Source organism: Miniopterus natalensis, chromosome 9 (assembly GCF_054644295.1).
Source record: "Miniopterus natalensis isolate mMinNat1 chromosome 9, mMinNat1.hap1, whole genome shotgun sequence".
Lineage (NCBI taxonomy): Eukaryota > Metazoa > Chordata > Mammalia > Chiroptera > Miniopteridae > Miniopterus > Miniopterus natalensis.
The window spans coordinates 56,241,076-56,262,852 of NC_142089.1; the positions used below are offsets into that span (position 1 = coordinate 56,241,076).

At 41.7% G+C, this 21,777-nt stretch overlaps 1 protein-coding gene across 2 annotated transcripts; it reads right to left on the bottom strand.

Moving 5' to 3' along the window:
• Nucleotides 1-6,131: 6,131 nt before the first annotated feature.
• LOC107525119 (guanylate-binding protein 6-like) lies at nt 6,132-21,575 on the bottom strand. 2 transcript variants are annotated; one of them, XM_087820572.1, is made up of 11 exons: nt 21,504-21,575; nt 19,115-19,318; nt 18,193-18,320; nt 16,374-16,483; nt 15,977-16,173; nt 12,238-12,483; nt 10,631-10,911; nt 9,707-9,919; nt 8,659-8,761; nt 8,153-8,346; nt 6,132-7,176 (listed from the first exon to the last, which is right to left on the bottom strand). In XM_087820572.1, the coding sequence occupies exons 2-11, from the start codon at nt 19,302-19,304 to the stop codon at nt 6,952-6,954; spliced, it is 1,887 nt and encodes a 628-aa protein (XP_087676698.1). In that variant the 5' UTR covers nt 19,305-19,318; nt 21,504-21,575; the 3' UTR covers nt 6,132-6,951. The 2 variants fall into 2 exon arrangements, with proteins under 2 accessions (XP_087676698.1, XP_087676699.1); XM_087820573.1 differs by lacking the exon at nt 21,504-21,575 and having other exon boundaries at nt 19,115-20,426.
• Between the last annotated feature and the right edge of the window lie 202 nt (nt 21,576-21,777).

Sequence of the window (21,777 nt, forward strand, 5' to 3'; positions counted from 1 at the left end):
GAACGAAGCTGAGCCAGGAGGCACCCTAAGCAAGTTTGGGCCTGAGTAGTGATTTACCGCATAGTCCAGGGGACAGCATGCTTGTTTCCCAACTTTTAAGGATGTGAATGGAAGCTGGAGGTGAGGCTGCAATCTTTATGCACCCCATCTGTGTCTAGATGTTCCTTCCCTCCCTCCCCCCCCTCCCTCCCTCCCCCCCCTCCCTCCCTCCCCCTCCCTCCCTCCCTCCCCCTCTCTCCCTTCCCTCCCTCCCTCCCTCCCTCACTCTCTCCCTCCCTCCCTTCCTTCCTTCTTTCCTTCCCTCCCTCCCTTTCCTTTAATTTCATCCAATAAATAAAGGGAAGCCAGAGCTCTCTGAACCACGTCTGTTCTTGATTTTTTTAAAAATTAATTTTAAAAGTCGTGCAGGCGATGAATCTGACGTAGAATCAGAGTTGTGAACCATAAGCCCATCCCAATGCACATGATGATGAGGATCGCTGAGCTCATGGATGAAGAAGCTGCCTCCACCGCCCCCACCCCGTCCCATTACACAGCCAGAAGAAGACCCTAATCTCTCATCTTTCCATGCACCCACCTTTTCCTCTCCACCTGCTGCTGTCCTGGTTATGTGACTGGACATGCTGCCAGGCTGTCACCTCACAGCTACCACTGTTCCAAATGGAGAAGCTGAGCTTTCCCAGAACTAAAGTCAGCAACTGAAGCCTGCAGCCCAGGCTGTCCCACTACAGGGGCCCTTACCTCCCTGTTCCTCAAAGACCATTTTGAATCAGAAATTGAGAGGTTTCACCTCAGGTCCGGGTTTCGTGCAAAAGAAAGTGGAATTAGCATCTCTGCCCCACAGCTCCCCAGGTCAGGGTGTCCAAGAACAAGCTCCCCGCTTTCTCACTTCTCCTGGCTCCCTTTCCTCCGCCCACTTCTCTGTTGCTAGTTTATAGAAGTTTCAAAAAGCTGAGGACTTTTTTCATTCTTACAAAGGAAACAGCAAAGCAGGTGAACCTAAAACTAATGTAATTTGTTTCGTAGGGACCACCCATTTGGAAACCGCAGGATAAACTTCTGGCTTAGGCCCTAGAGTTATTTTTAACACTTGGTTAGAACATGTGAGAATGAATTATTCCATCTAAATACCGCTTCATAGAACCTATGGAATACTAAACAGGGTAAATGCAACAAAGAAATGTTTACTATTTAAAGTGTATGTTGAGGATCATCTTTCCTCTGTTTGGCAAATGCCCAACGGGAAATGTCTGGGGTGGGAGGAGGGAGGTGGGGGAAGCTGCTGCACTCTAGCGGGACCGGGTTGGCTCCTCAGTCACAGAAAGTCCCCCGGCCCCTGCCAGCCGGCGACGGAGGATGCGCCCCCTCCATGCGGGGCGCTTGCAGCAGCCCCCACCCCAGCGGAAACCCGGAGGGGCCGCGTCCGAGCGCGCAAGGTGCCGGGCGCGCGCGTGGTTCCTGCGCTGGGTCACGGAGCGCGGGGAGCGCGAGGCGCGGGCGTACTCACGAGTCGGGGCGCTGCCGCGGCCGGAGGTCTGGGCGTCCCGCTGCCTCCCCGCGGGCTCCGCCGGGCGCCGCGCTCTAGAAGCTTCAGCTCGAGCCCGATGCTGTGGAAGCGGCTGTGAGTCAGGCGGGGAAAAACCGAAATCGAAAGGACACCTTTTCTGGGAACTGAAGCCCGGTGGCCGCCACCTCTCCCGCACCCCAAGGCGTGAGTGGGCCGGGTGGGAGGTCAGCCTCGGTTCCTCCGCCCCCAGCCGGGAATCGCAGGCTGGCAGCCCCTCCTCAGGGCCTGTGTCCCTGATGCCACGGGGACCCCGGGCAGCAGGCTGACGGGAGCGCGGCCTGTCGCTCGGGTACTTTGCTGAAAGGCAGTAAGGGTCGTTGCTTTAATTTTATGCTTAGACTCCCTTTTCATATCTGACTTTGTTTTCACTCTTGTTATGAACTTACCCTTCCTCAGTATCAATGACCGTGTGCATACAACTCCTGTTTTTCCAGTCAAGAGATAGTCACTAGTAGTTTGTAGCATATTCTTCCACTTACTTTTACTGTGGTGGCTCTGTGGGGGACTATAAGGGTCCTGAGTTTACATTTTGATTGTTTCTTTAAATAAGATAATATAAAAATACAAACTCAAACGCGAACATTGAAATTGAACAAAGAAATCATCACCATCAACAAATTTTTAAAAGTTGGCAAGTTCCACAAGTATTGCCTCGGTTTTCTGCTTTTATCTGCTGTTAACTTTCATTTCCCCATATTTGAAAATTAGTATGAATAATAATTCAGAAAGAAAATATATGTAATTTCAAGGGATGCCACTTGTATTAGACTACTGGTCAGAACTGTGTAAACAAATTAGTCATTTGGTCCACCTGTTGCCTTCTGGGGGGATCTAGGTAGCCGTTGTGTTATTGGAAAAATTTTGGATTAGGCTCATTGCCTGTTTTTGTCTGCCTAGAATATTCTGTGTTGCTTTCAAAGACATTAAAGTGTTAATTCCACTTTCACCAATATGTCTGGTTGAAACTGGCTCTTTGACTACATGATAAAAACAGTAGCAACAGCTAGATGTTAGATTCAATTTTATAGAGTCATCATAAATAGATTACTAAAATGAAAAACTTGTTCCAAGACATCTGTTATGTTGAATACAATAATCATAAAATAAATCAAAAGTTTGAAAATTGAAATGTCCTATTTTATTTAGTATGTGATTAAATATTACCAATCATATTTTTATGGGAATATTTGTCTTTTAATTTTTTTAATTGATTTCAGAGAGAGGAAGGAAGAGGGAGAGAGAGGTACAAACATCAATGATGGGAGAGAGTTATTGATCAGCTGGCTGCCTCCTGCACGCCCCCTACCAGAGACTGAGCCTCTAACCGGGGTTATGTGCCCTGACAGGTACCGAACCGACCTCCTGGTTCATGGGTCAACACTCAACCACTGAGCCACACTGGCTGGGCTTTTTTCTTTTCTCTATTTATTTATTCATTCATTCATTCATTCATTCATTCATTTACTTTTAAAATGAGTTTACATCCTAGACTTGTTATTTTCAGAGTTATGATGTAATCTTGATGTTTGATATTAGTTTGTCAGTCTTTATAACTTCCGTATATTTGTATTTTTAATTTGGGCAATGCTATTGTTTTCCTGCAACTCATGGTGGTGCATTTCACTGGTACATGTAATATAATTGTGAGGCCATTACCTTTGCCTGTTTAAAGATGAACAAAGTAAAGGTCTTAACCTTGGGATAATCTATACCTTGAAAGAGGCAAAAATAAATTAAAGTAAGAAGTGATGAGTGTTAGAAAGCGATGTTACAAAAAAAGTGCTTGTGTCCACAAAAGCAACAGTTAATTATATTAGGAAAGGTTAGGAAGGTTTATAGATGGCCTCACAGAAAATTCTTATTTCTGTTGGATCTTAAAGAATGACTCACTTTTGAAAAAAGGGTGATTGGAGGGAGGAAAGATATTTGAAGGCAATGAAAGGGAACGAGCAAGTATACAAAATTAGGAGGTAGGTGCTAGAAATCAGCCAGGTCCAATATAGCCAGTATAGTGGGCTCACTGGGAATAAAGTAGAAAGATCAGTTGGGACCTGGATCATGGACAATGTTGCAGAGGCAGGCAGATACTTTGATGGTTACTAAGCATGCTCGGAGCCACGTTTGAAATCCATTTCTCTGATGGCAGGAGTAAAATGAATAAATTGAAGACATTGGAGGTCAAGATCATTTAAGAGGCTGATGCTACAGCTTAGAAGGCATATTACAATCCCACCACTCTAGGTTCCACCTCATCTTTCAGAGATTTCAGGTTTCTTCCATTCTGTTGTTCTTTATCCACTAAGGCCTTGGACATATCTGCAAGGTCAAGGGTTGAGTTATCCACATCCGATGGCCAGATAGTAAATGGAAAAGAGTAACCGGTGACAAACAAGCTCCAATTTCTCTGACCCAGACCCAGAGATAACATAGTTATAATTCTGCTCATACTTCATGTGCACATGGCCTCCTTGATGCAAAAGCAGCTGGAAAGATTTAATCTCTACCTGGTTAGCCATGAGATCATCTTCTAAAATGGAATCATGCAATATTTAGAGCTGAAAATTCTGTCATATCTCTAAAACTATATGCACCAATACCAGAGACAGCTTTGCTAAAACACCTTTATTCTAACTTGGCAATTTCTAGAAGTGAACATAAGCAGGGTTAGTATTGTGACCCTGTATTTACTGAGACGTGCAGATTGTTGCAAGATGAGTGTTGAGCAACAAATCAAAGAAAGAGAGTCCTTCCTTATCAACTGGATCAAAGAGCCTGCCCTCGCTTCTCCCTCTGTTTTTCTTTACTGTTATTTTATAATTTTGTTCCACTAGGCGACAATATGAAAATGTAATGCTAGACATAAAGAATATAAGGCTAGCTCGTTTTTTGGTCTTGAAGTTAAAATTTATGCCTGATGGGGCACAAATGTCTCGCACTTTGCTCAAGTAGGGACAAACTGCCATGCTATTTGTGCTACAGAGGTTCCAATGGATCAGCTTGAAGCCATTCTTTTACTGCAACCATAGCCTCTTTTAATGTTTCTTTTCTGGCCCACTCCTGCTTCCCTTAGACCCCTTTTATTGAAAGCACTCCCTCAATAAACACATGCACAAGAGCCCATCAGCAGGACTCTGCTTCTAGAGACATTACTAATCCTGCTTTGTGGTGTGGTATAGGTAAAGATCATGTGAAGTTTCTTAGTGTGCTTAAAAAAAAGGATGTGTCTTGTACTGTTGGGTGCAGGGTTCTACATTAGTACATTAGGCCAAATGTGTTAATCAATGTTTTTAATTATTATTATTTTATTTTTACTTACTGAGATGTGTGAAAATTATTTTATGTCTCCTAGTATAGAAATTAAAAACTTTCTCTGTTCTTTAACTGATTACATTATAAATGACTGTACTTAGACTTAAATGGTGAAACTCAGAATTACTCATCTTATTCTCCTGAAAACAATTCAAGGACCTTATAACACTCGATCTCTATCCAGACTCTTCCTGAATTATTTTATGGAAATTTTTATCTTCTCGGTTTTATTATATGGACATATCTACTGCTGTTTTGGATCTGCATTCCCTTTTGTACTACAGACTTTGTACTTGGGCTATCTTTATTTTTGCCTAAAGTAAAATATTTAGAACTTTTTCAGACTTGACTTATTCAAGAAAAAATCTCCTCCAAATATAAATTTTGCACCCACTTTTGAAAGTTATTTTTTTCCACCACACAATAAGTTGACAATTATATTTCACTAACTTACTCTCTCTTGCACTATTGTTTGACTACCATTACAATAAAAATCATGAGAGCTCCTCCCACCCTTTCCACTTAGGAAGAAACAGCAAGAAAACAGCCCTCTGTATATCAGGAAGAGAGTTTTGATCAAGAACCCACCAATACTGGCACACCGATCTTGAACTAACAAGTCTCCAGAACGAGAAGAAATCAATATTTGCTTTCTAAGCCACACAATGTATGGTAACTTCTTATAGCAGCCTGAGCTAAGACAAACCATGATGCTGATTACTATCATTGTATCTAATTGCTTTCTGATATTTATGTGCCAACACCTGGCCTCCACGTGTCAAGGTGTATCATCCCCAAAACTATCAGGCCATCCAGTTCTGCAATGGCACATGTCCCCTCTGTTTTTGCCTGTAGCAATGAGGCCACCACTGCACTTTGAAGGATGATAGGATCCCTCTCACCAGTGCATATTCTTACGTTTGGTAATTTGCTTCTAATACCTTAAAAGTATAGTTTGGTGACAGCAAGTAGAAGATGCTCTGGCTGAGATTTCAAAGTGAGACAGGAGAGTGTATATCCTAGTTCTGAAGCAAATATAATGGATTGAGAACAAGGCTCAAATAAAAACAAGATTAGGATACAAATTTTATACTTTCTATACTTAATCTTAAACCCCCAATTGTGCAGGTTGATGTCATTTCTAGAAGCAATGAGAACTTTCATCATCTAATAGCCTTTTTTACATTCTTATTATTGTTATAAAATTATTCTTACACTTTACATTTTTTTTATTATTTATTTATGAAATGGTAATACAAGATTTCTCTATAAGATTCAAAAGCAAGAGTATTTAATGAAAAACCTGTGACTGGTAAACCCTGATCCCACCCACTTCTCCCAAGTAGGAACTGATAGTACTAGCTTCTTCCAGGGCTCCCATAGATATTCAATGAGTACAAATGTAGGATTGCACACAATAATTACATTTTCCCAGTAAGCCCATTATACACATTTTTTGCCTCATTTTTTCCACTTTAAATGTATTTTCAAGATTCTTGCATATTTATAAAAATGGGTCTGAACTCTCAATTTATTTACTAGCTGCATAGTATTCCGGTATATGCACATGTTAAATTTATATTACCAATTTACATAGGTGAATATATAAGTAGTTTCCAATCTTTTGTCATTTAAAGTGATAACTCAATGGATTGTTTGTAAGTGTATTTATTTAAACATATATATTTCTTTTTTTTAAAAATATATCTTTATTGATTTCAGAGAGAGGAAAGGAGAGGGAGAGAGAGAGATAGAAACATCAATGATGAGAGAGTCACTGATCAAGCCGGCAACCAGGCATGTGCCCTGACCAAGAATCGAACCCTGATCGCCTGGATCCTAGGTCAGCGCTCAACCTTTGAGCCATGCCCAGCCGGGCAACGTATGTATTTCAAAAAGTGAACATACTATATCTAAGAGTATGTGCATTTATTCTATTTAACGTGGGCTCAGCATTTATATATTTTAGTACCCACTTTTTATGTTTAAAATGTGGATGAATGAAATCGAAAACAATGCATGCCAAAGCAAGCCATAGCATATATCCACATTCTATAATTTCCTTCAAAGGAGAACTATTTCTTTTTAAATAGTGAGCCAATGCCTTTTACAAGAGAACCAACAAGTTGAGCAGGAGCAGACAATATAATAGTGAGTTCAGTGCCAAGTTTATCTAAGGCTTTTGCAATCCAGGGAGTGTCATCTTCAGTAGAATCAATCATCTTTCGCAAACGATTGATCTCTGCATTCATCTCTTCAGATTTCTTTGTAAATCCTTCTTTCAGCAGATCTCTTTGAACCTTATAAAAAATGAGGAGGGAAGTAAAACTTTTTAAATTCACAGTTTCTCAAGAATTACATTTTGTATTTAAGAACATGTTCTTAAATATTTGAAGTCTTTTCTTTCGCTCTTAAAATTGCTCTCTCTTACACAATCAAGGAAAATTTTGCAACAATACACGCTGTCTTGGACCGAAAACTGAAAGAAAGCATCGTTTACAGCTTCACAAATATTCACACATCAATAGGGTTTTCTGGGATGCTAAGCCTGGCCTGAGGACAAATGTAATATGTGCCAGTCATAATTACAGTTGAGAGGCAACCTTGGTCTGCTGGCACTAACTCTCAGTCCCACTTGGAATAATGTGGTCAACCAAAGTGTGGAAGCCATGGGAAATCCTACATTGTTCTATAGCTCTATTTTAACATGTACAGAGAGCCAATCAGGAATTCTTCCTTTGCCATATGGTAACTTGGGTAAACTATCCACACTTGGAAACAATGCAGCCAGTTTAAAAGCTGTCATTTCCCTGAGTTTTGAAGTCTGGACATTTCTAATGGTTTATTGTGAGCATAGATCTACCTCAGGGTCTTTGGGTGGTAGTAGGGTTCCTGATAATACATAAGGTTCCTGATAATACATAATGATCTTGGTAAAGCAAACCAGTTGGTGGTCATAATAAATAATGGTGTTTCAAATAGCTGTTTAATCAGGCCACATGAGATCATTTTAAAATGCCCCCAAATAGCACCTCAAATGCTATTTATATTCTCCAAGTATTCAGAGGTGAGATGCTTGTCCTGACCACATCAGAGGTGATTTCAAAGATATTTTCACAAAGAAGGGGGTGGAGGGGAAGATTCAAGGTTTTACTAAAACACAAGTCGTAAATGGCAACGGCGTTTCCTCCCACGGTCTCGCTGTAACCCCCTCCGGCCCAGCGGAGGTACCCGGATAAGGGCCACTGAGCGCCCTGAGGCCACCGCAGGACTTACCTTCAGTTTATGCTCCAACATCGAGTTCTGCTCTCTGATTAGGTTCTCTCTGTCCCTCTCCATCTTCTCCTTCAGTTGACATATATTTTCCTCGAGACTCCTCTTCTGCGCCTCCATCTGCTGCTGCTGCTCCTGCAGTTTCTGTGTCATCAGCTCCTGTTCCTTCTCAGCTGCCTCCTTCCTGGCCCGCTCCTCTGCCCCAGGCAGGTTTGAGAGAGGGAAGAATGTACGTGAGGATTGATCTCTACCCTCCTGAGCTCAGAGACCAAACCAAACTGGAAAGGGAGGGGGAGTGCTCTGAATTCCCACCTTGGCACCGTCAAGAGCACAGTTCACAGTGCGGCGGGAAAGGCCTGCCTGGCTGCTGTGCCCGAATGTTTTCAGATTTAGCAGAGTACGTCCCACAGAAGAAGCAAAAGCTCCTTGTTGCAGGAAGGCTTTGCTCCCGCAGCTGCCCGAGGACACTGCGGGGCCCGCGGCCCACCGTGAGCCCACCCTGCCCGTACCTGCCATGGCCTTCTCCTTGTCCGTGAGCGCTCTGTCCGCCTGCAGGATGGACTTCCCGATGGCCACCTGCGACCGCAGGAAGCTCTGGAGCACCGCCTTTGCCTGAGGAAACAAGAAGGAAAAAGAACTTGATCTCCACTGGGAAGAACAGTGCTGCAAAAACAAGTATGTCCCTGTAATTTTTCCTTCATGATTAAAGCTGCATCGTGTCCTACACAGTGTCCAGGCTCCTTGGAGTGACCAGAGGCCCTCCATGCCCTACTGCCTCCTGTCTCCCTCCAGTGTCTCTCCCAGAGCGGCCTCCTTCTACCCACTGCAGGTTCCAGCCAGGGAGAACCATGTTCACACCTAAAACCCACAGTCTCTGCTGCTTTTTCACATTTGCCTTCCAGGGTGAAATGTCTCCAATTAGTGCTGCTGTTCTCCTCTGTCACTTGCTCGCTGTAACTTCAGGCAAGTCGTTTTAACCCGTCTCTGCCTCTCAGTTCGGATGTGTAAATTGTTGACAAAAAGTGTAGATGCTTCTTAATGCTACTTGAAGGATTAAATTAAAAGTCGAGGGAAAGAGCTTCATAGTGTGCCTTAACAATATCCGTTTGATGTGTATTAGTTGCAAAATCATCATTATTATTTTAATATTATGTGTTCCCATCAGCTAGGGAGCCAATGATCTCAGGTTCATAAGGATTGTAACCCTGTGTGAAGGTGTCTGTGTGTTTGGCTGCCTTTTCTCGTTCGATCAGCCTTGAAAGCAAAGACTCTGACTTTAATTCGTAAACTCTCTGCCTTTGAATGTCATGTGGTTGGATAGAAAAATGATTATTTCTCTTCTGTCTCTTCTGGATTTCAGAAATCCATATTCATTTTTGAGAATGGACTTTTCTTCTCTCTTCAGTAAGACAGAACAAATAATGGGCCCTAAAAGCTAAAATGGTCATGATATCCCCTTGCTCTCATGTTACCCACAACTGGTGCTGTGCTCACAGATTTTCAGGAGACCCTCTTGACTTTAATCAGTAGGATCCCTATGCTCCCCTTGTTCCTCACCTTCACCCCTTTCCTGGGCACTTGCCAGTAGTCCCGTTCAATCCTGTCCTTTGCTTCCATGTAGAGCTCGTAACCACCAGGAACAGAGAAAATGCCTGCTGAAATACTTTCCAGTAGGTTCACTGAAAGCTGTTCAAGTTCAGCCTCGCAGTATTTGGTAGATGCCTCTTCATTCCTCCGCACAAACTCATCCTTCTTATCCCTGATCATCTGCTGCAAAGGGAGTATAGAGGGATATGATTAGAAGAAAGGAAGAGAGGAGATAAAATTCCATAGAATCTGGTAGAGGGAAGTCTAGCTGTGGTCCTCATGAGCAAAGCACTCTGTTGGAGAAGGACATGGAATAAAGCAGGAATTGCCAGACTCGACTTACTCACAACACTGAAAATGCCACCTGGGGCAGGGGAAAGCTTCTAACCTCCCTGAGTCTCAGGTTCTTCATCAACAACGTTCGACTTGCATTCCCTTGTCCCTATGGTTCCTAGAAGCTCTGACTTTCAGCAATTCCATCTTGGATGACACAGTGATACCACGAGGAGCTCATAGGAGTTCAAAATAGCCTGGAATGAGGGTGTGTTAGGAGAGGTTTGGTTCCTCGAATGGGAGAGTGTTCTCAAAAAAGCGATTAGCCAAGGAATGGCTTTTGGGTGTTCTGGGAAGGCTTGAATTCAATACAAGTATTCTTTTCAGAAAGCTATCTGTACCGATTATGCATGAGAGATGAGAGAAATTTTTGCATAAAGTTCCTAAGGTTTGGGGGGAGGAAGGGAAGAAAATGCAGTCTTTTGAAGCTCTATCGCTCATAAGAATCCAAGCTGCTTAATCCAGGAGAGAGAGAGGAGGAAGGGGGTCACAGAAGCTCTTCCAGGCTTCATTCTTCAAGGAAAGAGCCACAAAGGGTAAATAAATACTGAGACAAGTTACCACAAGATGCTTCTGGAACACCTGGTTTTCATCCCTGAAGGACTTCTCCATGAAGATTGCAATGGCCTCCTTCTCACAGGCTGCGTGCAGGTCCAGCAGCTCCTGGAGCGTGTCTGTGGGGAACTCCACTAGCTGGTCCATCTGCTGGCTGTAGTGCTCGGCTGCCTTCTGCACGGCCGCTGAGTTCTCAAGCTGGGCCAGAGTTGTCACCGCGTTCTCCAAACAAGGCACTCCTCCACTGTTGATGGCATCCACATAAGTCACCACCAGAGTCTTTAGCCCTAATAAGCCAGGAAATTTAAGGGATAAATATCAAATTATCATTCAGTGGGATCCAAGATTCTGAGACTGCATTTCTCATTCTCTCTTTCTCTGTCTCTCCCTCTCACAAACACATACATAGGCACTCGCCCCCCCATATACACACACACAGACAGAAACACACTACCTTCTTCTACTATTCTTGGAGTATACCTTTAGTTAGATATTAACAAGAGACCAGGGAGCAAATCGACTCACACATCTGATTAAGCCTGATTAAGTAGGAAAAAACAGCTTTTCAGTCACCCTAGGGAGTACACCCAACTAACTGGGATGCAAGAAAATGGCACAGAAGGAATTCCTTTACTAAGTACATGCGCAGAAGCCAAATGATGAAGCAGAACTATAAGGCATGTGCAGTAAGAGCCAAATGAAGGCAATAAAAGGGGGAGGGCATTAGCCTGGGAAAATCTAGGGAAAAGATTGGATAAAAGGACACAAGACCCTAAAGAGACAGGATAATTTGAAAGAAAGCTTGCCCTTTCCCAAACCCCAGAATATATAAGGAAGCTTAACAAGGCCTCCAGGCAATAGCTGCCCTCTAGCCTGCCCACTCTCTGTCTCCCTGAGAGTGTAATGTTGCTTTTCGCTTTAATAAACCTTGCAACCATCGCTAAAAACGACTCCAACACGAGGGTCCCTGAAATTATTTTCACACAACACTGTAGAAGATCACATTTCCTCCACTGATACTATTGCCCCACAGACTCTTAATTTTTATGTTTATTCAGACCACAAGGCTAAAACAAATTCAATATCTACCATTATCTAACATACTAAAGGATATCTGGAAAACATAATTTCCCATTAAAAGTATTAGAAGCAAATTGTTTACATAGGTGTACAGATGAGGCAGGGGAACTGCCATTATATTTATTCCTAATTCTGAAGCTTCCAGTAAATTTTCAGAGCTTTGTGGGCTAATATTCATTATTAAATTACCCTAAACTCTCAAAATATGTTTTGTATTCTCCTTGCAAATCACATTCCTTATAAAGGAGTTTTTGAGGAAACGGTGTATTCTGTTTTTATACCCAGTTAGTGATTTATTATACTTGAAGATTTTTTATATGTATGGATGCTGCAGACTTTGTTGATAAAGGTTGTAATATTGGAGAGGAATTTGTAACCCCCCAATAGTGTGATAAGCATACATTTTCTTCAATGGAGTCTGAATATATTTAGACCCAAAATTCAATATAGAACCAAACAGAAATCCTGGAGAACACATCATAGAATATACTAAACAAATATCAGGCCCCACAGAATGACAAAAGGAGACTCACGTTTCCCGGTGACTATGATTCCTTCTCTGAGGGTCTTGGTCCTCGCCTGGGTGAAGATGTGATAACAGAAATTCTGTGTTTGTTCCTGGAATTGAGGGTCCAGTTGGTGTTCTTCAATCTTCTCAATATTGGCTAGGAGTTTTTTATCATTTGTTGGCCGGTCAAAGACAAAACACTTCCGTTTTGGGAAGAAATGCCGGATACACTCTCTGGGCAGATTGGACCTTTGTATTTTGGGATCCATGCCTGAAGGATAAAAAAAAAGGAAAAAAAAGAAACAAGCAACAACAATGAAGCAGATATTACAGTAGAAACAGTCTGAAGAAAGGGACCTAATGATTTCTATGACAGGCATTTTTGTATTTTTGCCTATTCTGTGTCCAACTTCTGTCTATAACTCCTTTAGCAAAGACATCCAAGTGCTTCTTTAACATCCAATTCACCAATGATGGAACTCTGGGGAAAAGTTTTGGACAAGAACAACTATGGTTAAAAAACACACCTATTGCTGCTATCAGACCTAAAAGTGATAGAGTATTGTCTATAGTGTCTATATTGATTACTGAATGAGCGACTAACAGAAAAATAGGTCAAATGTAGGGTTTTGGTCTGCTTCATCCCAGATGGAAATGAAGCTGTAGACCAAAATGAAGAGCCACAAATAAGCCTTAATGAAACAATGCTAGAAACAACAGCCAGGTTATTCAAGGAAAACTGTTCACATACTAAAAGTAATGTGTACAACATTAGCATTTTTTTTTTTTTTAAAGAAAACCTCTTAAGAGTGAAGAGCAAAAGTAACTAAAATGTAATTTTAAAATATCACCCCTAATCTCTAAACTCTTTAAGGTAAAGAAATATATTTCATTTGACGGTGTTGCTCTTCTGCCTAGCCAATTTCTCATTGTTTTGAGAAACCATAAACAGAAACATGAAGACAAGAGTGTACAAATCAGAGTTGATATTTCTTTCAAGGTTTCAGCAGATACATATATGCCCATGTAAATGTAACGCATTCAAATAATTTATTACTTTGAAATTATAGCAAGGATAAATATGTGGGAATTGAAAAAAAGCTACGATGTGGATAGAAAGAATTAATATCGTTAAAATGTCCATATTGCCCAAAGAGGAAGCAACCTATAGTTTTTAATTCAATCCCTGTCAAAATACCAATGGTGTTTTTCACAGCAGTAGAATAAATAATCCAGAAACATATGAAACCATGAAAGGCCCCCTGAATAGCCACAGAAATAATGAGAAAGAAGAACAAAGTTGGAGGTATCATGCCACCTGACATCAAACTATAATACGATGCTGTGGTAATCAAAACGGCATGGTGCTGAAATAAAAACAGACATATAGATCAATGGAACACAACAGAGAGCCCAGAAACAAACCCACGCAAATATGATCAATTAATATAAAACAAAGGAGGCAAAACAACATACAGTGGGGTGAAGACAGTCTTTTCAATAAATGGTGATGGGAAAACTAGACAACTACCAGCAACAAATGACACTACACCGCCTTCTGACACCATATACAAGAATAAGCTCAGCCCGGATGGCCTGGCTCAGCGGTTGAGCATCGACCGAGGATCCAGGAGATCGAGGTTCCTTCTCAGTCAGGGCGCACGCGTGAATTGCGGGCTCGATCCCCAGTAGGGGCGTGCAGGAGGCAGCCGGTCAATGACTCGCTCATCATTGATGTTTTCCTCTCTCTCTCCCTCCCTTCCTCTCTCTGAAATCAATACAGACATATTTTTTCAAAAAATTTTTAAAAAGAATAAACTCAAAATGGATTAAAGACTTAAATTAAGACTCAAAGCCATAAAACTCCTAGAAGAAAACATAGGCAGTAAAATCTCAGTCATTTTTCTTAGCAATATATTTTTTTTACATCGCTCCTCTGGCAAGGAAAAAATAAAATGAGCAAATGGGACTACATCAAACTAAAACTTTTTGCACAACAAAGGAAACCATCAACAAAACAAAAAAACAACCTCCTGAATGGGAGAACATATTCTCCAATGACACACTTGATAAGGGATTAATATCCAGAAGTTTTGAAGAATTCATACTACTCAATATAGAAACAACAATTGGGTTAAAAAGTGAGCTGAAGACCTGGATAGAAACTTCTCCAATGAGTCATACAGATGGCCAATACACATATGAAAACATGCTCAACATCACTAATCATCACAGAACTGCAACTTAAAACCACGCCAAGGTATCACTTCATACATGTCTGAAAGGCTCTCATCAATAAATCAACAAACAACAAGTGTTGGTGAGGATGTGGAGAAAAGGGAACCCTCGTGCACATCCACGCAGATTTGTGGGAATGCAGATTTGTGCAGCTACTGTGGAAAACAGTAAGGCGATTCCTCAACAGATTAAGACTAGAACTACCTTATGACCCAGCGACTTCACTTCTGGGTATATATCCAAAGAAATCCAAAATACTAATTCAAAAGAATATATGCCCCTAATATCACTGCAGCATTATTTACAATAGCCAAGATATAGAAGTACCCCAAGTGCCCAACGATAGACAAGTAGATAAAAAAGAGGCAATACACACCTATATGTGGACTCTAAAGAACAAAATAAAGTAAAATTGAAACAGACTATAGATACAGAGAACAAAGTGATGGCTGCATGAGAAGGGAGGGGTTGGACGTCTGGGTGAAAAAGGTGAAGGGATTAACAAATACAAGTGGGTAGTTACAAAATAGTCCCGGGGACGTAAAATACAGTATAGGAAAAATAGTTAATGATACTGTAATAACTATGTATGGTGCCAGGTGGGTACTTAAAATATAGGAGGTATCACTTTGTAAAGTATGCAATATCTAACCGCTATGCTGTACACATGAAAATAATATTGAATAATATTAAATGTAAACTTTAATTGAAATATAAAATTATTTTTTAAAGAAAAAGGCTCTGATGTAGAAATTAAAATGTATATTCTGCCCGGTCCGGCTTGGCTCAACTGTTGAGCATCAACCTAGGATCCAGGCGATGTGGGTTCAATTCCCGGTCAGGGCACATGCCCAGGTTGCAGGCTAGGCAGCTGATCAATGACTTCTCATCATTGATGTTTCTATCTCTCTCTCTCCTTCCCTCTCTCTGAAATCAATGAAGATATAATTTTTTTAAAAATATATATTCTGATAATTATCAAAAATGTCACAAATGCATAGATTGAAATGATAAAATATACTTCTTCTGGTTTATTAGAACATAATGCCATTTTTATCGATAACATATATATAAAGACATTAGAAAGTCATATGCCCATTTTAGAAGAATAATATCTAACTATGTGAATGATTTTTTTTTCATTGGATAGGCTTGTCATTGTAATTTTATTCCCAGCAAGTATTTGATCAGTTGTTTTCCTCAGCACGGAAAAGCAGAAGCTAAAATAACAAACAAAAGTGCCTGGTCTTTAGAAGGCTTTAGCATCCCTGTATTCTAGGTTACAATTGGATGCTAAATTACATATTGGGGAAAGAACAAATTGGTTATGAATCATTTTACTCTACTTCAGGCTCTACTTTTCTTACGTGGACTTAAACTCCAGTCCACGGCGCTTTTCAACCCCTCTCCCAGCCATCTTTTCTACAGACTTCATGTAGTCTCAAGTACAAATGCAACTCCAGACATGGTGTCTAATACCTCGCACCCTGTATTGGACCATCCACTGCCCAGCCATGTGCGGTTACCTGGAATCAGCTTCAAGGCATTCTCCAGGTACTCATCTTCTGTGATAGGGCAGCCGGTTAACATCAGCTCCAGGGTGAAATCCCGCACAGTCCAGATAAAGTCTGGAAAAAAACTCACAAACTCTGAGAAATCTTCTACTCCATCTGATGTAGGAGAGGAGTTTGCCCTGATGAGTTCTGTCAGCTCTGTCACATAACTAGGACTTGGCTAAGGAAAATAAACTTTCTACCCACAGTTCCCTATTTTCTAACAAAATAATGTATTATAAACAGTCCCTTTTGCTCTGGTTCCATTTGGCCCACCAAAGGCAATCTAGTGAGAAGGAAGGAGAAACTGACTGGATCTCCATTCCCAGAGACTCCACGACACACAGTGGTTTGGTTCCTGGAAGGATACTGCAGGTGCTCCAGGGCCTGGTGGTTGATGGTGCTCATGCTGTTGTAGACAAAGGTGCTGCTCAGGAGCACGGCCAGGGCAAAGATCCACGAGTCATTCTTAGGGTCGCCCTGGAAGCACATTAGGTCAAGACATTTAGGAGTTTACCCTGTAGAACTTCATTCAGACACTGAGTCTAGCAGCCTGTTAGTTTTATTTCAGCTATGTACTCACCATGCAAAGAAATAAGTTTGAAGACAGGAGTAAATACACATATTGGCTTTGACAATTACAAAACATTTCTTGTGACTGAATTTTTTCATATATAAAAGGATTCTGTGATCACATGGCTTTCTTTTGATTCAATTGGATGAAATAAATAACATAGAAAAGCTTAACGCAGTACCTGGTGCGCAACTAGGTTCAATGAAGAGTGTTACCACATATTCACTCTACACCATTTGTTGGTCATGAACTACATAAAATATACCATAGTTAACATAACTGGGGATATACTCAAGAAATGTTTTTGAGAAGCTACTGAATATTCCCACTGCTGGTAAATTTAAAAAGCAGTTGAAAGTGAGAAATACTACTTTCAAGACAAGTATTTTGCAGCCGTGAGAGACACCTATAACAAAGAATGCAACAAAGATAACAATATCTACAGGCGGCTTACATCTGAATAATGTATAGAAGCACTGGAACCTATAGATGTAGTCAATAAAAATTTACAGGTCCATCATGGAAGACCAGAGCTCTAAAAGTTGGAAAATTTCACAGAACACAAAGTTTTCCTCAGCATCTTGACAGAAAATGAAAGACTTGGTAGAATGTGAACTTGAAGAAATGAAGGTATCCTGTGGGCAGAAAGACCCACGGAAGCAAAAGTAGACATGGCAGAATACAGGGGTCTTTTCAATAAAAGTAGACTTAGTTGATCTCACTGGAACAGGAGGTAGGTCAAGAAGTTTAGGCTGGAGAGTAAGCCTACTGCAACCAGATGCAGGACCTTTAAGGCCAGGTTAATTTGTTTGTATAAAATACAGCGGAATCTTTTTCTAATATAAACAGTGTCTAAAGTTGTTCCCTAGAGCAAAAGTGAAAAATGCCTAGAAGACGCAATAATAAATTCTTGGAGGGAAATGCTGATTCATTAATTTATCTTCTCAAAGCCCAATTTAAATAAAATGATTACCATAAAAAGTATCACTTATGACAGCAATAGGTTGTTTAGACAGCAAGACTCTTTAATATATAAAAATAAACACAAAATGGATAACTCTTCTTTGGTAGAAATAGAGAGTTGTAGAAATTTAGGTACTATTTCCAAATAAGTCTCAAACTAAAGCAGAAAAGGAGAAATCATGCATTTACCCCTTAGTAGAAAAATAAAATATCAAAAACTCATCTACATGTATTGTAGGACAAACACATGCTTTGATAGAACCGTCCGTCTCCTTCAGAGGTGCCTCAAAGTCTTCCAGAATGCTCTGTGAGTACTTGATAATCTTCACCACAGGACTGCAGACTCTTTGAGGGCAGAACTTTGACTTTGGTCACTAGTATCTACAGTACTAACTTAGAGACCTGGGAATATGGTGCTCAGTAATTATTTAGTAAATTGAATGAAATTATTCACCCAGTGCCAAGAAATAAAAGAAAATTTTACTCAAAGTTCCATGTCACCTTACCTCGAAGTAAGAGACAAACCAATGAAAATGTGCCTGATATATAGTTGGATTTCAAGATTTCACAAATAGAACAAGCAGTTAAGTTAAAGAGATCATTATGAGAATATCCAGACTGAAAACAATGTGTCTGTGACTCTCTGCCTTACCTTTTCCACATCGCCCAGGCCCTCGGTGTCCAGAAGGACCAGAGTGCAATCAGTCTTAGAGGGGTGAGGCACACACCACATCCAGATGCCCTTGGTTTCAGACTGCACCGTAGAGCCCAGAGGGAAGCCTATCATGGAAGGGGAGACCCAACACACAGTGACGACAGACAATCTAAGCAGCCAAGGGCTACAAAGTCAGACTTGTTGCACTGTAAGAACCCCAGAATATAAGATAGTGCTTTCTCTATTTTGTAAGAGTGCTTCACTTTGTATGTCATCTATTTCAAGGAGGAGGTGAATGTCAACTGTGAGAATGATACCCAGCAAGGGCTCGAAATGGAGGCAGGGGGCATCCATGAACCAGACACAATAAAGGCCACTGAATACCATACGAGCATTTTAAAAGAACAGTCTAGTGCAAACCGGGCAGAGGTAGATAACAGAGAGACATCTAAAGAAAAATAAATTGAAATAGTATTTATTCCAGTTAGAGTGATAAAAAAAAAAAAATGGCAGAGCGTGGAGAGAGATTATTAGCTACAGTGGGATGTGAACTCATAATAATTTTTAAACATGGTGATTGATATTCAAACATCTTTATATGCTGATAGGAATATTTCATAGAGAAAGCAAAACATGTTATAAGAGGGAGAGGTTGCCCAATTTCAAGACCCCAGTGCTTGCACAGGTAAAACAAGGCAGGAGTCTGCCCATTGGTAGGAGAGAGTTTCCTTAATAGGAGTAAAACAATGAATATGGCAAGAAAATACATTCGGGTAATAGTTGAGTGGTGAGAATTAGAATTAGAAGGTTGGTTTATCGAGAGGAGTTTGGTTCTCTCTTCATGTACCAGGGAAGAGAGCTGATAAGCTGTGATATAGGTGGAGTCAAGAAATTGACCCCTGCCTGAGGCCACACTCACCATGGTTCTGTCCTACAAGACGGTTCATCAAGTAGGACTTGCCTGTACGATACAGTCCTACAATGGCCACGACCACCACTGGCTGAGAAATCTGGTCAAGAATCTGCAGAGCTTCCTGATTCACTGACAGCTGCTCATTGCTGTTTTCCACCAGACAAATGGGGGCCACCATGCTGGGTATGGATGCCATGGCAACCTGCTAACCTAGAAGAGCATCCCAGTAGAAATAAGATTATAACATTCTCTGATGCAGAATTATGCAAAGCACCCATCGCCTTAGAACAGCGAGTGTTCTGCTTTGTTTCTGGCACAGTAAGCATAGGCTAAGCCCTGCGATAAAAATTCATCGCTTCTTGGTTCTGTCCTTACAGTGGATCTTCGCAGGGGCCCAAGTGTTCCCAGTGCTGTGAGGATCTCAGTTGAGTATTACTGCCAGCACTGGGCAGCCTCGTTATAATGCACGAAGTAGTTGGCTCTACCCAAGGCGAGAATCACCAGTGAGGAGCAAAGCCATCCCCTCACACCAACATCCTCTCCCCAAACTTAAGGCTTAACCAGCTGCAAAGAGGACAGTGGGGCCGATGCTGAGGAAGGACCTGCCACCAGGACGACCTGGGGACACAGCCATGAATTGTAAACCACAGGTTTCATGCATCTTTTCTATCGCGTGGTCCTGGTTGTTGAGAACAGCTATAGAACTAGTGATGAATATGACTAGGACCATCAGAATCTGAGTTTTTAAATTGACAGTTTGCTTTGACATGTGACAGACAATGAAGTGTAACACCTATGGCACCATTTATGATATTGACGGGGCCGAAGGAGTTTGGGTTTCCAGAAGGGTAACAGCATTTGATTTGTCTCCTCTTACAGAGTCTTCAAACTCTTTTTGGCCACAAAGTTGAACAGTCATCCCCTGTTCAGAGAAACTGAGTCACACAATATGATTTTGTTTTCTAGAATGAAATATGCATCCAAATTAAAAAGTGGATGTATGCTACAGTCCAATAAAAAGTATAATTAAAAAAACAGTGAAGAAAGAATAGCAAGACCTCCCAATTTCTGCACCCTCCATGTCCTGTTAACAATATACATGTGAAAATATCCAGTGGTTCTGCATAATTCCTGGATATGTCTGACAGAGGACTTTGTTAGGGAAGAGAAAGTACTCCTGATATTCCAGAAAGTGCTGTGCTGGTGCTTCCCAATTTTCAGAACATCCTGAGAACGAAGCTGAGCCAGGAGGCACCCTAAGCAAGTTTGGGCCTGAGTAGTGATTTACAGCACAGTCCAGGGGACAGCATGCTCGTTTCCCAACTTTTAAGGATGTGAATGGAAGCTGGAGGTGAGGCTGCCATCTTTATGCACCCCATCTGTGTCTAGATGTTCCTTCCCTCCCTCCCTCCCTCCCTCCCTCCCTCCCTCCCTCCCTCCCTCTCTCCCTTCCTCCCTCCCTCCCTCTCTCCCTTCCCTCCCTCCCTCCCTTCCTTCCTTCTTTCCTTCCCTCCCTCCCTTTCCTTTAATTTCATCCAATAAATAAAGGGAAGCCAGAGCTCTCTGAACCACGTCTGTTCTTGATTTTTTTAAAAATTAATTTTAAAAGTCGTGCAGGCGATGAATCTGACGTAGAATCAGAGTTGTGAACCATAAGCCCATCCCAATGCACATGATGATGAGGATCGCTGAGCTCATGGATGAAGAAGCTGCCTCCACCGCCCCCACCCGTCCCATTACACAGCCAGAAGAAGACCCTAATCTCTCATCTTTCCATGCACCACCTTTTCCTCTCCACCTGCTGCTGTCCTGGTTATGTGACTGGACATGCTGCCAGGCTGTCACCTCACAGCTACCACTGTTCCAAATGGAGAAGCTGAGCTTTCCCAGAACTAAAGTCAGCAACTGAAGCCTGCAGCCCAGGCTGTCCCACTACAGGGGCCCTTACCTCCCTGTTCCTCAAAGACCATTTTGAATCAGAAATTGAGAGGTTTCACCTCAGGACCGGGTTTCGTGCAAAAGAAAGTGGAATTAGCATCTCTGCCCCACAGCTCCCCAGGTCAGGGTGTCCAAGAACAAGCTCCCCGCTTTCTCACTTCTCCTGGCTCCCTTTCCTCCGCCCACTTCTCTGTTGCTAGTTTATAGAAGTTTCAAAAAGCTGAGGACTTTTTTCATTCTTACAAAGGAAACAGCAAAGCAGGTGAACCTAAAACTAATGTAATTTGTTTCGTAGGGACCACCCATTTGGAAACTGCAGGATAAACTTCTGGCTTAGGCCCTAGAGTTATTTTTAACACTTGGTTAGAACATGTGAGAATGAATTATTCCATCTAAATACTGCTTCATAGAACCTATGGAATACTAAACAGGGTAAATGCAACAAAGAAATGTTTACTATTTAAAGTGTATGTTGAGCTCAGCCGGGCGTGGCTCAGCGGTTGAGCTTCGACCTAGGATGCAGGCGATCGATTCCCGGTCAGGGTCCATGCCCGCGTTGCCCCGTCCATCCCCAGTTGGGGGCGTGCAGGAGGCAGCCAAACAATGACTCTCTCTCATCATTGATGCTTCTATCTCTCTCTCCCTCTCCCTTCCTCTCTCTGAAACCAATAAAGATATATTTAAAATTAAAAAAAAAGAAAAGTGTATGTTGAGGATCATCTTTTCTCTGT